At 42.0% G+C, this 17,113-nt stretch overlaps 1 protein-coding gene across 6 annotated transcripts in view; it reads left to right on the top strand.

Annotated features, from left to right (window-relative positions):
- PRDM2 (PR/SET domain 2) overlaps positions 1–17,113 on the top strand; it is a 121,750-nt gene that overhangs the window by 28,255 nt on the left and 76,382 nt on the right. For 5 of the 6 annotated variants that reach the window (XM_053898939.1, XM_019461887.2, XM_053898936.1 and 2 more), the window contains 2 exons: positions 4,093–4,210; positions 6,051–6,154. In XM_053898939.1, coding sequence (XP_053754914.1) covers positions 4,093–4,210; positions 6,051–6,154 — 222 coding nt within the window. Of the gene's footprint in view, positions 1–4,092; positions 4,211–6,050; positions 6,155–17,113 lie in introns of those variants that run through there. The other variant, XM_053898937.1, reaches the window with a different exon arrangement.

The raw sequence follows: 17,113 nt of genomic DNA, 5'->3' as shown, positions 1-17,113 counted from the left end.
TCTGCTCTGGATTCGCTGGTCTTTTTGCCTGTCTGTTCTGTGATCATATCAAGCTTATTCTTGAGTCAGCAAGGGTCCTTGCTGATTACCTGTCCTGGTGTGTTTGCCCCCCCATACTGTCACATGATGCCCTTCTACTTCTTGAAGCAGTCTGTTTAACATAGCACCCTACCCATCTCCGTCACTGTGTCCTCCTCTTGTGCCTAATTTTTCTTCAGAGCATCAGAAAGTACCAGGCATTGTATATCTTTCGTTGACTTTGTCGGTCTTCCTCCATAGAGTGACACATTGTTAAGGCAAAGGAGGTGCTTAAAACATTGCCTGGCCCGTAGAAGGGACTCAGAAATTGAGTAGATGCTGCAATTTCTTTTAGAGAAAAATTGATCTGGGAAGTAGTCCCAGGATCAAATGGTGATCTTCAGTGTAGGAACCAACATGACCTTGTTTAGAGTATAATATTACATCTAATACTCTAAGGATGTTCACATGTATAAATATATGTGTATGTGTATGTTTGTGTGTATAAATGAGATCCCAGTTTATATATGGGTGGGGGAGAGAAATTTTCTTTTAAATAGTCTTTTGTTCTAAAGGTTTACTTGTAAATTGCGTGCTAAGAATTGAAAGCATGTATCACATTTTCTAAAAAAGAATTCTTATGTTGGCCCAGAAATATACCTACCTCACATTCAAGAAATTCAGGCACATGGAAAAAATGCTTTCCGATAGATGACCCAGCTATTTTATTTATTTCTAGCCCTCCTTTTTCTAAAAAAGTTTTAAGTTGGTTTACAAGAATTATGTATTCATTCAGGTATTTAAATGACAACAAACATGTTGTGTCCCCTGCTAAGCATTGGGAACGCAACATCGAATAAGATAGATACCATCTGGGGCGCCTGGGTGGCTCAGTCGGTTGAGCGTCCGACTTCGGCTCAGGTCATGATCTCGCGGTCCGGGAGTTCGAGCCCCGCGTCAGGCTCTGTGCTGACAGCTCAGAGCCTGGAGCCTATTTCGGATTCTGTGTCTCCCTCTCTCTCTCTCTGCCCCTCCCCCATTCATGCTCTGTCTCTCTCTGTCTCAAAAATAAATAAATGTTAAAAAAAAAAAAAAGATACCATCTGTCTTCACTGTAGTTTATCAGAGGAGGTACGTTAAACACATAATTTTACAACTAATTATTTAAAATTGTGATAAGAACTATGAAGGTAAACTAAGGAAGGGAAGAGGCAGTTTCCAGCTGGAGCCATCGCAGCTGGAAAGGTGAGAGCCAGGTCCTGGGGCTGCCAGGGTTGGCTTGGTGTGGTTGGAAGTCTGCAAATTTTAGTTGAGTCTTGTAGTGTGAAGGCTACTAAAATATGAAAAAAAGCTTTCCTCCACTAGGTAAATGAGCCCAAATTTACAAGCAGGGAGGGCTTCACCAAAAGCAGGTAAATAAATGCATAGGAATTTGTCTTATCTTTTTTCTTGTGGCAGTTCTGCTGAGGTCCTTTCTGTTCACAGGTGTATCAGAAAAGTTAACACACGTGGTCTCCAAATTACACTCCAGTGACACATTTCCCGTGGGAATCACCATTCCTGCCTCAGGAGCCGTTGGCTGCCGTCACTGCCATGGAAGTTGGGAGGTTTTAGGGCAGAGGTTCTCAGATTCTGTTCCAGCAGAATTTTTTCTTTTTTGTTTTCTTTTTTTTTTTTTTCAGGTTTATTGAGGTATAATTGACGAATTGTAAGATATATGAAGTATACATAGTGGTAATTTGATATATGTGTAACCATCTAGTTAACTACCCCATCCATCATCTCTCATATTTATCCTTTTCCTTTTTTTTTTTTTTTGTGAGAACATTTCTCTTAGCAGATTTCAATTCTATAATACAGTGCTATCACCTAGAGTCAGCATGTTTTACATTAGATCCTCAGACCTTATCCAGCAGAATCTTAACTGGAAAGAGCACAGTAGTTATGAACATGGGCTCAGGGTCAGACAGACAAAGGTTCAAATCCTGGTCTTGAGCAACTTAGACCACTTCCCTAAGCCTCAATTTCCTCCTTAATGGGTGTGTTGGTGTTGGGGGTGGGGGTGAGGGGATAGGGCAGGGGCGGTGCCAGAGGAAGCAATGACAGTCCCTGCCCCTTGAGCTGTTTGGAGTAAATGCCATCATGCACAGAAGACGGTTAGTGCAGTGCCTTGTACTGAGGCCCTGAGGACTTTCTCAGGAAATGCTAACTTATTAGTATTATTGTCATAGTGTCTGGAAGTACCAGTTTAGAGCAGCTGATGCACTGTCTTTTCAAAGCTCCTAGGGAGGTTAAATGGTGTCAGATCCTTTTAAATCTTAGGCTAGGGTCCTATCTGAGGAAGGAGAAGAAAACTTCCTCACGCTGCTAAGTGGCCATGTGCTGATGGGACTCAGAGCCTTAGCTGAGTACTTCTTCATGTTTGTCCATGTTATTATTTGTCCAATAATTATTATGTAGCCTAGGGTACCCACTGCCTGTTCCCCCTTTGGAAAAAAGATTAATACCTGTTCCCCCTTTGGAAAAAAGATTCCTGTTTCCAGAATCACCATTTATAGATTAAAGTTTTAAAAATGGGGTACCATATTTAAAAGTGAGAAATTTGTGTGCTGAATTTATTCACACTGTAGCTAATTAAAAACACCATCAGACCCATTTTCGGGGGCAGTTTTGGCATTCTTGTGTTTTGAAAGGCATTTAACGTGTGCTTGGTATTATTGTCAGAACCAAGCTGTAGATCCAGCAGGATCACAGCGTTCGTGCTTCCAGAGTGTCGGCACTGTGAGCTTTTGCCCTGTTTGAGAAGGGAATCTCCGTCCCTGGGGGCCCGCTTGTGTGCATCCCGACTCGAAAAACGCCAAAGAGTGGACCTTCATAATGAGTTGCTCCTTGCTGGGGATTTATTTCTCTTAAAGCAGCCTATTGATACTTTAAACAAACAAACAAACAAACACAGCACAGAAAACATCAAAAAAAATAATGTTGGGATTACACAAACGTGGATGATTTCTTGTCTTTGTACACAACATTCTTAAAAGCTGTAAGAGCTTCATTGTGGGGAAGTTAACTTCCTTAGGTTGGAGTTTGCTTTTTGCTTACTTTGGTATCTTTGAAAATCCTTGAGAAGTGTTTCCCTTTGCAGTGAAATAAAAAACACCTAAGACTAAAGGACCCATCATTCTTAGTGGTGTTATGATATGTACATCGGTTCTTTGGGGGTATATGGGATAACAGTCAATACAAACTTGGTTTTCCTTTGATTGAACGTTATTTTCAAACTAACAGTCATGTTTTACCAGTTGCCTCAGATTTTTGCTTTCTCTTCCCTTATATAATACGTACCTAATAGTAATGTTATTTCTTAAGATTAAAGTGAATTTTGGTTAGTAATTACATACAATTCCCTATTTCTTGGAGACTGTGATATTCTGGCAACTTTGCTATTTAATGTGACTTGATAGAAGCGGCAAATTACTGATTCCGGGAAAGGTTGCATTTCCATTGAGGGCCCAGAAAAAGTTGTAGTGTTCTTGTCGGAATATTCAAGCCCCTGTTAAAGGGGGTGTTGCTCCAGAAGGATGAAAACATAGGTGGAGTGGGGTCTGGCCGGCTGGCTGGGCCTTTGCAGTGTGTGCCAGAAGTACTCGTTTAAGTAGGAGTGTTGATTTTTATTTTTTAAGCGTTCTAAAATGCTGATGGTAGCCTTGGACTGAAAAGGAAGCTGAAGCCGTATCTTACTTCCAGATTCTGTGGGAGTTGAAAACAGTGTGGTGCCAGAGATTCGCGTAGTTTGAAAATGACTACAGGTGGCTGAACAAAACAGATTAACACAGACAGACTTGAAGGTTGCAGCAGTTTCCTTTGGAGACTCACAACAATGAAAGCAACTCCTGAAATGCTCTGCATCTCGCATCTTGTAGTCTCCGTCTGGCTTGCCAGCTTCAGGTTGCAGTTACAGTTTTGCATATTTGCTTATTGGACCAGAAAAAAAAAAAACAACAACAACAACAACAAAAAACCCACCAACTGGGTTTGCTTCCCTCTGCTCTGATCCTTCTGTTCCTTGACTTGCAGAACGCCACCGAGCCTGTCGCAGCTGCTGAGAGCCTGGCTGAGGTGCCTGAACATGTGCTTCGAGGACTTCCGGAGGAAGTGAGGCTTTTCCCATCTGCTGTTGACAAGACTCGGATTGGTGAGTACTAGGGTCCCCGGAGGGGACGGGGAGGGGAAGGGGGCAGCCTGTGTGGAGGTGGGGAGCTCATCATAAAAGCAACAGGTTTACACTTTGATTTCGAACACTGTGTGGTGTTTCTGCATTTTCCAGTTAAGAATCCAGGGTGGACGTAGATTCTAAAACTGAACCAGAAGTATCTCCACGCCCACCACCTCCCGTCCTTCGTGATTCAGCCCGCGTGTTCCCTTCCACGTTTCCTCGGGGCTCTTCGTACTACAGAGCGTATTCCTTCCTGTCTTGTTTCACTGGGACTTGAGTGTGACTGTGCTGTTATATTTAATCTCATCCTTGTGTATCGTCACATCTGCCCGTGCATTGATTTGAGTGCCTTCATTTCTCATTTCTCTTTATGTCTCCAGTACCTGACGCATTATGGACCTCAGCAGGTACTTGGACGAGTGACGATCCGAGCGTACCTGAATGCTTCTGGCTGGGATTTCTCATTGAATACAAACCAAGCTTTTGTGTATTTGGTTTTGCTTTTGTGACCTAATCTTTAGACGGGAGGCTAATAAGGAAGTAAATCATAAAAATCTAGTCAAAGTACATTTTTGGAATCTATCACGTTTGTATCCCTTTTCGTTTTTTTGTTTTTTTTTTTTTAAGATGTATTTCTGATATTCCAGTTGATGTGTATATGTGTGTGAATAAATTGTTAATAAATGCTTTTCCTGATTCTCACTGAAAAAGTGTTCAGTAAGCAGCTTGAGCGCTTACATCATTCACGGGAAAGTGGTTGATTTTATAGCTCCACTAACTGATCGTTAGCTCTGTTATCAAACTGGATTCGTAGACTTACAGGAGAGGGAAACTTGAAGCTCCTAGCTGGGCAGGACTGGCTCAGTCTCCGCCTTCCTTCTGTGCCTGAGGAAATGGAGACCAGGAGATGAGGGAACTTGTCCAAAGGGATGTTGTCAGGGAGCGTCACCTCTGGGTGCCGGTTCCCTTGGCCCCACCACCACCTTCCGCCGTTTTGCCTGCTGCCTTCTGCGGCTCGTCTGTTTGCCTATGGGTAGTGCACAGAAAAACAACAGCCTAGGACTACCACGGAGCAGCAGGAGCAGCAGCAGCGGTATAACTCTTGGCCGTTTGCAACTCTGAAGAGTGAGTTGTTACAGTAGCCAAGTTTTCAGGAGACCTAGCCGGAGAGGAAAGGGTGTTCCGTTTTGAGCGCGCTTCAGAAATACTTATTCACAGAACTGTATTTCTCAGCCTTTGTGAAAGCAATTCATGTTCATTGGAGATCATTCCAAATCTGCGGAAAAGTAGAAGGAGTTCAAAATTATTCATGGTTTCGGGGCGCCTGGCTGGCTCGGTTGGTGGAGCATGTGGCTCTTGATCTCGGGGTCATGAGTTTGAGCCCTGTGTTGAGTGCAGAGATTACTTAAATAAATAAATACATCCTAAAACAAAAACATTCCCTCGAAAAATTATAGTTTCACTCCTCGTATTTTTTCTCGTTAAGTTGTTATTGTGCTGTTCTCTGGGTATTTGTGATTGTGCCATCTGGGTAATTTTACATGTGAGAAATAGAAACAAACAGAAAACATTCTTTCCTACTCGTAAAACAGGGTAGGTTCTTTACAGGCTATTTGGGAAGTACAGAAGAATACAAAGAAGAAAAATAAAAATCCTCCCGAAGACTTGATTTCATTTGATTTCACTTGCTCTCCATTGATTTAACATTATCTTGCTTTTAGACCGGCTAGCCTTTTAACTATTTTGTGAAACAGAATTGACTTTAATGCTTTGATCTTTAACCACAATACTTTATAAAAATATCGGTTTTATTTTCTAGGTGTCTGGGCCACTAAACCAATTTTAAAAGGCAAAAAGTTTGGGCCATTTGTTGGTGATAAGAAAAAAAGATCTCAGGTTAAGAATAATGTGTACATGTGGGAGGTAAGAAAGAATTCCGGTTCTTTGTTTATCAGCATTCAGTACGTTTTTAAAGAAATCATTCTATTCTCTCAGGATTCGACATTTGAAATTAAAATAGTTCGCTTACTATGTTCTTTAAAATCGAAAATGTTTTTATTAAAGAGAAAATGTGTTTCTTTGGATACAGACCGCCATTTACATTTGTATTTTGAAGCGGCTTGAGTGTCCTCAACGATGAATGTCAAATCCAATTTTTATATTGCCTTGTTCAGGGTGTTTTGCTTTACAACCAAGACTTTGGTCTGTCCCTTTGCAGGCTTCCAAATAGGTACCATAAAAGAACACTCTGAGGTGACCACAAATAAAACACTCTTAGGGTCTTCTCTGTGTTTTAGAAAATAATCTCTGTGTTGCTGTAATATTCAGAATTGGATATATTTAGCCCATGGCATATTTATAGAGTGCTTCGGACTTCTCAGGAGGCTTTAATTTTGTGCATTTCCTATTCTCACTATGATCCTGGAGGACAGAGTAGGGCATTAGCACATTCCTTACAGAGGTGAGGCCGTCAGGAACAGAGGTGAATTGTTCCTCCCCGTGAGGACCCGTGTCGAGAGTGGTGTTGATGCAGAGCTAGGACCCGTGTCTCCTGCCCGACAGTAAGGCATTTAAAAATGTTTCATTGGATTACCTGGTTTCCGATCCTACCTTTATTTTAGCCTTGTGACTCTGGGTGTAGGGTACTTAACCTCTGGGCCCTAAAATCCTCAATTTAAAAACGGGGACAAGAAGAAATCCCTCATTAAGATAGCTGTGAAGGTAAATAGGTTGTTACTGCTTCCTGGAGCGTTGCATGCAAATTCATCATGCATGTGGAATTTTGTTCAGATCAGGTGCTCTGGGGAAGCTCTCGTGGTCTGATAGGATCTCAGTGGTGTGTGACTCCCTTTGCAAAGCAAGTGAAGTTTTTCGGTGGTTAGGAAAAGCATTCCTATCAGATTGTCTTAAATGGAATCACATCTGTTTCACACGTAAACATACACGGACCTAAAAACAAAATATGCCTAGGAAATGGCTGGATACTTTACATCAAGAAGTTCTGTGACATTTGTACATCTGAGGTATGTCGCTGCTGTTCTCAGTCTCAGTGTTCAGAGCAGTGTTTCTTAACTTGAAGATTCCTCTGGTTTCTTCCAGTAATCTTGAGGTTCTGTATTTGTCGTGAGTCCCTTATAATAAATGTGATGACAGTTAACCCGAAGGGCCTTAGGAAATGAGGAGTTAGCGTGAGAATAATCACATTATGCTATTTCACTACTTTTGAGGTGAAAGAGCGCTTATATTTGTAGAAAAACTGCCCAGCCAAAAAATGATATTAATTACTCCAGATAATGCCTGTATGATTAAAAATGTCTGGACCACAAAAGTATGCCCCCAAATAAACTGCATTTTTAATTTTAGAAATTTCCCAAGGGAAACTAACAGATATGTTCTACCGGGTCTGCGCTAATCTTAGTGAGGACAGTGTCTGGAAACCAGGAGATGTGTTCTCTCGTTCTGTGTGTGTAATGCTGAGCTTGAACAAATGTCATTAATATTATACCTAAATTTTTGTACCTAATTTACCCGCCTTAACAGTTTGCTATTGTTGGGCATAGTATATAAATCATTAATAGTGTCTTTTGTAAATTAAACTTCGTTTGTATTGAAATTCATACGTAGTATGAGTTCATAGTAGCTTGGTGAATATCCTAATTTGGAGCCATGACATATTAGGGATTCGATTTCTACTTACAAACGTGTTAAGATCGCATTGTTAACTTAGGTACTTCTACGTGCATACCACCACAGTTTGTGAGTCTTCTGACATTGCCAGTTCTTGTTATATTTAAAACTTCAGTTCTTGTCAAGGCTGGCTCTTCCTTCTTGGAATTAAAAACAACTGGATGTCGTTCGGGTAGTTCCGACTACAAGGTACGTATTCCGTACAGAAACCTGTAAGCCTTTGCTCTGTTAAAATAAAAGTAGATACATGTATAGGTAGAGGCATGCATTCGGCAAAATACAGGAAGCCGCAGTTATAGTGTCCATGTGTCTTGTAAAGAAAGTAAAACACCAAGTAAAATTTAGTATATCCCCAGTGATTTCTTCCAACCTTGGTCTGATCCTCAGACTTGCATCAGAATGGCTTGTATTCAAGTAAGAGAAACTGCTTATCATTAAAATCTCATCTTGGCATTTGTTCTTCTGTTAAAGCCCCTTAAGACCTGCTTATCTTTTAGCAGCCTCGTCTTTTGCCCCAGCTAGAACTCCATCTTAAAGCTAACTAAGACCAAGTGTTAAATTGCTTTTCTTGAGCCCTTGATTGTCTCACAGAGTCTTACGTCCCCTAAGCTTTCACTGAAAACATTCTAGTCAATCAGAAACAACAGGAGAGAAACAATAAAGTATCCTCAGGGTGATGCCCCAAACAGTCAGCTTCTCCTAAAAGGAGAGCAGTTGTTTGAGCAGTTTCTGGTGGGAACTGCTTGCTGGCAGCTGGAGTGCTGGACTTGGTGTGGTGCTCCCGGGACTGCCCCCACCCGTGCTGACTGCCCCCACCCGTGCCGAGAGGTCTGCGGTGATCTGCGCTTCTGACAAAAGCCTTTCAGATTCGCTTTCGTGGGTCTCAGATGGCTTCTTTTGCACTTGTGAGTTGTTGGCACGTGAATTGTTTTGATGCGTTTTTTTTTCCCCTAGATTTTATTTTTTAGAGTAGTTTTAGGTTCAGAGCAAATTGAGCAGAAAGTACAGAGTGTGCCTGCATACCCCATCCCCCCTTCCTCCCGCCATCGCACCAGGGTGGTGCATTGGTTAGACTTTCAGAGAGCCTACACTTAAGACACATCACTGTCACTTAAAGCTCATAGTTTTCATTAGGGTTCATTCTTGGTGTACATTCTGATAAGTCTCTTTTAAATTATAAAAGTTATACATGCTCATTGGAAAATAACGTAAACATCACAGAACACTATAAACAAGAAAGTAAAAATCATCTGTGAGTATTTTGGTGAACGTTCCAAGTCTGTGCTTCTCTGCCTGTTTTTCTTCTGTCTCTCACACAGGCTGGTGCATATACAAACACCATATAGAGATGCTTCGTGCAAGGAGATCAAAGCGCACATGCAGTTTTGTGACGGGTTTTTCTCTTTCAATTTGCTGTGGACGTGCCCATGTCAAACAGTTTCATCTGCATCATTATGTCCTGTGGCCACATAGAATTCCATTGCATTCTTCCACTATTCAACCAGTTGTCATTTAAATAGTTTTCATCTCTTCATGGTATTAACAACTCTTCTGACTGTGAAACTCACCGTGTATACATGTGTGCTGACTTGTCTGGTTATCTTCTTAAGATAAATTCCTGGAAGTATAAATGTTAAGTCAAAAGTTATTTACATTTTAGTCTCTGGTGAATTTTGCTAACAGACCTCCAGAAGGATTGCACGGATTTGTATACCCACCAAAAGTACCTATTTTTTTCTAGCTTTTTAAAACCCAGTATTGCTAACCTTTTTAATGGTCCCCTCCTCCGCCCCATTCTTATAAGTGAAAACTGATGGTTCACTACTTCCGTTTGCATGTTATTCATTTAGACAAATAACTTTTGAATCGGGGATGGTGGGAAGATGTAGAATTGTGTTTCAACTAAAATTGATGAATTATTGCTCTTCAATGAGAAGACTTTAATCATTTGAGGAAGTGAAAAACGTTTTATCCATCTGCACTGTTCAGATTAGACATTAGCAAGTGCATTCCCTAGTCTTTGCTAGCTCAACACTTCTTTTTTTTTTTTAATGTTTATTTATTTATTTTGAGAGAGAGAGAGAAAGCTTGCACACGTGCATGTGCACAGGGGAGAGGCAGAGAGAGGTCCCAAGCAGGCTCTGCACTGAGCGCAGAGCCCGGCACAGGGCTCTCTCTCACGAACCGTGAGATCATGACCTGAGACGAAATCAAGAGTCTCACACTTAAACGACTGAGCCAACCCTGGTGCCCCCTAGCTCAACACGTCGAATTTCAGATTATTTCTAAGTTTAAAATGGAGGCAAGAAGAAAAAAGAGCAGAGAAGTCAGCCAGCTGGTCCTGTAGAACCTTTTTCTAGAAAGTACTGCTCAGCTCTTCTTTCCATCTTCCAAACCTGCACCAGAGGGGCGGTGCCAGAGGAAAAGACCTGGGTCTCAGGGAAATGCAACCTGCCACCTGTTGTTTACAGTCCCACAGCCAAGAGTGCTTTTTACATTTGTAAGTGGTTTAAACAAAAAATCAAATGTTTCGTGACACATAAAAATCATATGAAACTCAGATGTCCGCTCACAAATCAAGATTTATTGGAACATAGCTGCGTTCATTTGTTTGTATGTTATCGATGGCTGCTTTGGCCCTATGGTGGCAGAGTTGAGGAGTTTTGACAAGAGTCCGTGCAGCCTGCAAAGCTGAAAATATTTATTCCTGGTTCTTTACAGAAAAAGTTAGCTGAGCCCTGGTCTCAGTGTGTAGAAAGGAGAAGCAAGTGGGGACGAGTGTGGTGATGACTGGTGTCTTAGGTTTACTGTGAAGCTATGTGGTTGATGGCAGTGAAAAAATTTTTTTTTAATTTTTTAAATGTTTATTCATTTTCGAGAGAGACAGAGACAGAATGCGAGTGCGTTAGGGGCAGAGAGGGAGGGAGACACAGAATCCGAAGCAGGTTCCAGGCTCTGAGCTGTCAGCACAGAGCCCGACAGGGGACTCGAACTCAAGACACGAGATCATGACCCGAGCTGAAGTCGGACGCCCAACCGACTGAGCCACCCAGGTGCCCCAGTGGTGAAAAGATTTTGAACTTGGTAGTTACAAGTGGAGTACCTGTACAGTTGGTGGTCATAGAAGCTTCTAGGCCGATCATACTCTTTTCTGTGGAACTTTAGGGCAGATGAGGGCATTGCAATACAGAGAAGTAAGTGATCCTCCCAAATAAGTTAACTTTTACACAGATTGGCAGCTTGGTCTAGTGCAAAAAAAAAAAAAAAAAAAAAAAAGTCTCTCTGGGAGTCCATTTATTCCTTTATTTTAGCCCCTATTTGTTAAGCTTTTGGCATGTGCTTTTACCAGTGTCCTAAGTTCTGGAGCACCGAGTCTGACATATAATATTCGTGGTATTGCATAGATTACTGGCAATACCCAATGGAGATTTTTGTTTGTGGAATAATAGGATACTGGAAATGCCCTAAGTCTTTCGACAGGTGAGAAATCTGTGTGAGGTGGCTTGCTTCATGCCTTCAAGCTGCCAGTCCCAGAGTCTGGCCTCGCGTCCAGGCTTCCTGGTTGCCTGTTCTGTGCCTTTCCCGCTAGCAGAGCCCGGAGGTTCTTACTTTTTTTGTGGGTTGTGGGCCCTTTTGAAAATTTCCGCAGAAAATGTACAAGTGTGTATATGTACACAACATTTTGCATATCATATATAGGGTTATATGGGATTCTTAAGCATCCATAGTCCAGAGTTAGAATTTCTAATTTGTTTGTTTGTTTTTAAAAAATTGTTTATTTTTGAGAGAGCGAGTGAGCATGTGAGCACACGAGTTGGGAGGGGCAAACAGAGAGAGGGACAGAATCTGAACAGGTTCCACACTGTTAGCGCCGAGCCCGATATGAGGCCCGAACTCAAGAATTGGGAGATCATGACCCGAGCCGAAGTTGGAGGCTTAACCGACTGAGCCACCCAGGTGCCCTGAATTTTTCTCTTGTCTTTTTTTTTTTTTTTTTTTTACATTTATTTATTTTTGAGAGACAGAGCACAAGTCGGGGAGGGGTGGAGAGAGAAGGAGACACAGAATCTGTAGAAGGCTCCAGGCTCTGAACTGTCAGTATAGAGCCCGATGCGGGGCTCGAACTCACGAACCGTGAGATCATGACCTGGGCCAAAGTTGGACACCCAACCAACTGAGCCACCCAGGTGGTCTGAATTTTTTTCTCTTCTAATGTTAGAGAGTATGGGCTGTATTTTGAACCAAAAAGCTCTAACACAGTGTATGTGTGGGGGGGGGGGGGGGCGGGAGGAATCCTGAAAGTGACTTCTACAAGCTGAGTTATTGTTTACTTATGGAACACATGAGAAGTAAATGCTCTGCAAGTTGGGCCTGTAGAGACACGAGCCTCCTGTCTCCCCTTTACTCCTTTTGTCAGTCTCCACAAGTGGGAATAGATATTGTCTCTTCCTGGGAACAGGCGGGGAAAGTGGCAAACAGTGTATGGATCATAATGTTGGAAATGCAGTAAGCTAGATCCCCAGAGGAATAAAGATGGAAAGGAGCCTCAGGAGCATGGACCTCCCGGAGAGGTTCTGTCCCACCATTAGTAATGTGTCAGAGCTGTTTGAAGGGCAAGTCCAGAGAACAGCCAACAGAAAGGCTGTATCACTGTAGACTCTAATTTGCAGGGGGCTGGGGGGTTGTTTGGATGAATGCAAGACGTATCTCAGCATGAGAGTCGATTCAGTATGAGGAAGCATCTTCAGTGCTCTGTCTTAATCCCTGGCAGTGATTTGTGTCAGAGTAAAGTTCGTTACTGTAAGTTGAGAGTGGGTAAGGACCTCCTAGACAAACAGTTGAGGATTCAAATGATGAATGTTTGCATTAATTGAATGAGAGGTTTTTGAGTTTACAAATTTGAATGAACACACGTAGAATATAACAAGTAAATGATAAGGACGGATCTAAATGAAAACCCTCACCCCCAACCCAGGAGGTAAGTATGTTTTATCAGTTTGGTTCGTCCTTTGCAAAGCATCCTCTGTTCTTCAGGAGTCTTTAACTTTGATGCATTTTTAGATTGTGGTGTGTACTGGATTTTGAATGTAGGTGGTTTTATGGCTATTTCAAAAGGATTGGATTAAATTGCATGGCAATTAGGTGGTGTGAAAATTATGTTTTGTTCGACAAAGAGTTAATACCCAGGCTGTGCTCAGTGGTAAGGGCAGAAGGGAGGTCAGGCTTGGGTGACTGAGGGAAGGTCCAGGATGGGAGGAGAGGTTTGGAAAAAGGGAAATTGAAATGGAAGCATAACTGAGGGGACCGGGTTTGAATCCTGGCTCAGAATTTTAGTGACTTCAGTGTTCTAGTAAAATTAGCAGCCTTTCCTAGTGTCTTGATTTATAAAAGGGGCTTACTTCTATATCATAGGGTTCCTGTAAAAGCTAAATAAAATCCCTCATTAAGCATCTAGCCCGGGGCTTGGTGTGGAGATGCTTCTCCCTGAGCTCTGTTTCTCCGAGGAAGGAATTTCCACTTGGAAGTTAATCTGTAAAAATTGTTTTGTATATACACAATCAGGTATCCTTGCCTTGCCTTGTATAAAAGGTGTACCTTTTGTTATACCTTGTTAAAGGGTATACCTTGCTTTGTTAAAAGGGACTCCTATAGATTGGATGAGGAAAAATTCTTGATTATATGAAAATATTTCTCTCCGGGATCAAGTCAGCCGAATATTTTTTGGTCATTCTAAAGATTTGGAAATTGGTTGGTTGCATATCATTTATTGAGCTTGAGCTGGAGTGGGAGTTTGACCTGCCTTTGCACTCGCTTTGTGTGAAAGAAGGGATTCTAGTTCGTTTCCCACTACCCTAGCCTAACAGGGCTGCAGCGCCTTTGTGTTCTAGTTTTGGCGGTTAACGTGAAGCCAGAGCTGTCACATGTTACCGTTTGGGTTCTGTGTGCCAGTCACTGAAATTGATTCTGATTGGAAGCCCAGGTTTGGCCAGCTAAGGTAGAAATTGTATAAAAACATGTTTTCATACCGGTTTCTATCTATAAGGTTAGACTCTCAATAAAAATGAGAAAGCTGCAGATTTAAACTGTGTGTGATGACGGTGGTGATGGCAGGAGGAAGGAGGAGCATCGGTAGGGCCTCTGAGGCCTTCAGTCCAACGTGGGGTTTCATGCCAGAGACGAATTTGCTCTCCCACCCTGTCCCTTCTTTACTTTGAGATCATACGAAGTCAGTGGAGGAAAGGCGGAAAATTCAGATAAACAGAAGAAAGAAAACAAAAATTATGGATAATCCCGCTTCTCAGAGAAAACCGTTGCTGACAGTTTCATGTATTTGTGTCAGCTTATTTTTCTCCTCAGGCATTCATATGTTGAAAACAAAAATGGCACGTCTTAAGCCATACTTTCTATGACTAGCTTTATTCAGTCATCAATAGTATTGTGTGCACCCTTTACACCAGTAAAAATATTTCCCCAGCTCGTGGTTATCTTTGTTTTCTTCCAATTGTAGAAATCATGTATGTTCATTGGAAAAATTCTTAAGGGATATAGAATTATCTAACAAAATAAAAGATTCCACATAAACTAACAGTTTGTACAAAAGTGCTTTTTAGGTCTGCTTAGTATTCTGCTCTGTGCATGGATTATCATACTGAGCTAATCCGTAGTGGTTTTCACTTAGCAACTAATTGGAAACAGTCTGTAATAAACCACACTGTTAGGAACATTTTTGTACATACATCTTGGTACAATTGCCAATTATCTCATGAGAATAAATTCCTGCAAGTGTGTATGCTCACTAAAGTGTGTGTACATTTTAAAGCTTTTTTTTTTTTTTTTTTTTTTTTGTCATGGACTGTTAATAAATTCCATCCAAAAAATGATACCAATTTATTCTCTGATCAGCGTTGTTTGGGAGAATGTCTACTCTCTGGTCCTGTGTTTTTTTCCTTTTTCTCTTAAAAATTCCTTTTTACCAGTCTGCTAGGTAGAAATGATCTAATTTGAAGTTATTTTATGATTATTAGGTAAACTTAATTTATTTCCATGAGATTTTGGTCATGTGTATTCCTTTGTGAATTATTTTTGCACGTTAAAAAAATTGAAGTGTTCATCTTTCTCTGTGAAATACATATTTCAGTTTAAGTATGACTTAGCAGATGCTGCCATCGATTTTGAAACAAAGTGAACCCTACGTAAATAAATAATTCACTCGAGTGGGCTGCCTTGCTCTTTGCAGAGGTCAGTGTTGACCAGGGTGTCAGGAAATTCTGGCACGGCTCATGCTGATATCCTCAGGTTGGTGGGTGGGCTTCGTGTCTCTCCCCAGCTGCCCTCTTTGACTGTGTGGGGTTTTCCAGCACCATCTGTCTCCCGTTGGTTTCCTGGAGCTGTGTCAGTACGTCGGATGGGGTGTGAGTAGGACCATGCCATCCTCTGTGATAAACCAAAGCAACGCTTTTGATCCCTAAATGAGCCCAAAGTCACTACCTACTGTGGACTGACTGTTAAAAGTAGCGACGGCTCCCATTTTCCTTAATTCACCATGCTGACAAATGTGACAGACGTCTCTTAAACATTTTAAAGTAAAGCCACTTCTGTTATTTTGGCATTTAAAATTTAACTTTAAAATTTGCATTGTGAGGCTCTTGGTGACACACCGTTTGGGACTTCCCTTTCTCTTTGTTTAGAGGGAGAGGAGTGGATGGCCCGCGCGGGTGGCCCAGTCGGTTAAGCGTCTGACTTGATTTCAGCTCAGGTCACGATCTCATGGTTCGTGAGTTCAGGTCCCACGTTGGGCTCCGTACTGACAGTGTGGAGGTTGCTTGGGAATCTCTGTCTTCCCCCCCAACTCTCAAAAAGAAGTAAATATTAAGAAAAAAGGGGGGGGGGGGTGTGTGTGCACGCATACTTGTATGCACTGAGGGTGAATGAGAGTGAGTTTGAAGAGGGGTCTGCAGCAACAGGGAGAGCTTTTCTTTGGAGTGGTGCAGAGAGGGGTTTCAGTAACCAGACAGTTTTTGAATAAACTCACAGGGGATGGCCCTGAATACCTTTATGTGTGACAGCATCCTTACATCCGTTCCATAGTTATTTATTGAGGGCCTACTCGGTGCCAGGTACCACTCCAGATATTGGGAGCACTGCAGTGAATGAAAAAAGGCTAACGTGTCTTCTCTTCCCGGAGCCTATACTCTGGTGTGACGATGCAGTCACCAGATAAAAAAAGTAAGTCCCTGAGTAGATCTCATACTTTACAAGAGCATAAGTGCTATGGAGAAAAACAAATTGGGGGGATGACTGGGGGCTGATGGGAAGAGAGGGATTTGTAGTTTTTAAGCAGGATGGTCAAGGAAGGTGCTGGTAAATATGGTAGAGGTCAGGCAGATTTTCTTTTCTTTTTTTGAATTGGGTGACTTTGGGAAAGTTCAGTTGAATTGTGATCCTCAACTTCCACATGTTAAAAAAGGAGATGATAACGAACCTACCCTATTAAATGAGATAAGATGGAAAGCATATAGCACTGTGCCCGACATCCAGTTCCCAATAGGAAGGAAATACGGTTAGTACCCAGTAAGGTTGGGCGCTGCCCCCTGCCAGACACAGGCTTGGAGATGCAGGTATGGTCAGAAGAGCTGAGAGTGGAGAGTGGGAGTTTTGTTCCGGAAGGAAAGTCGCAGTAAAGAAGAGTATGCAATGTGGGGAGGAGAGGAGAGAAGAAATGAGTGGCGGGAGTCTTCGCTTCATATACGTAGGGAAGGAATGGAAGCATCGAGAGTCTTTCCTTTCTTTCCTAAAGAGAAGTAAAAGACTCATTTCTTTCGCTTTATTTTTGACAGGCCTACCACCAGTTGGTCCTGCAGCTCTAGCTCAGTGCCTAATCAAGTGTTTTTACGGTCTAGTTTGGGGGAAGTAAAAACAAAAAAAAAATCTATATATATGTGTGTGTGTGTGTGTGTGTGTGTACAAAGATAAAAGTTAAAAATAGCTGCTAAATAGATTTTCTTTAAAATGAAGGAATGAGAAGTGCTGGACACGTGGTAGAGGCCAGTGGGGCGGGGACATTGACCAAGAGTGGATGATCAGGGAAAGTTTCTTGCAAGAGTAAGTTTGATCTGAGTCCTGAAAAGCGGCTTGGGTTTCCGGTCTTGGAAGGACACTGATATTTCCCGAAGTATGTTCCATGACACCTTAGTC

The sequence above is a fragment of the Panthera pardus genome, unplaced genomic scaffold (genome assembly GCF_024362965.1).
Source record: "Panthera pardus isolate Hobbes unplaced genomic scaffold, ASM2436296v1 HiC_scaffold_11, whole genome shotgun sequence".
Taxonomy (NCBI): domain Eukaryota; kingdom Metazoa; phylum Chordata; class Mammalia; order Carnivora; family Felidae; genus Panthera; species Panthera pardus.
Note: the sequence above shows the minus strand (reverse complement) of the source record. Positions and strands in the feature narration are given on the sequence as shown.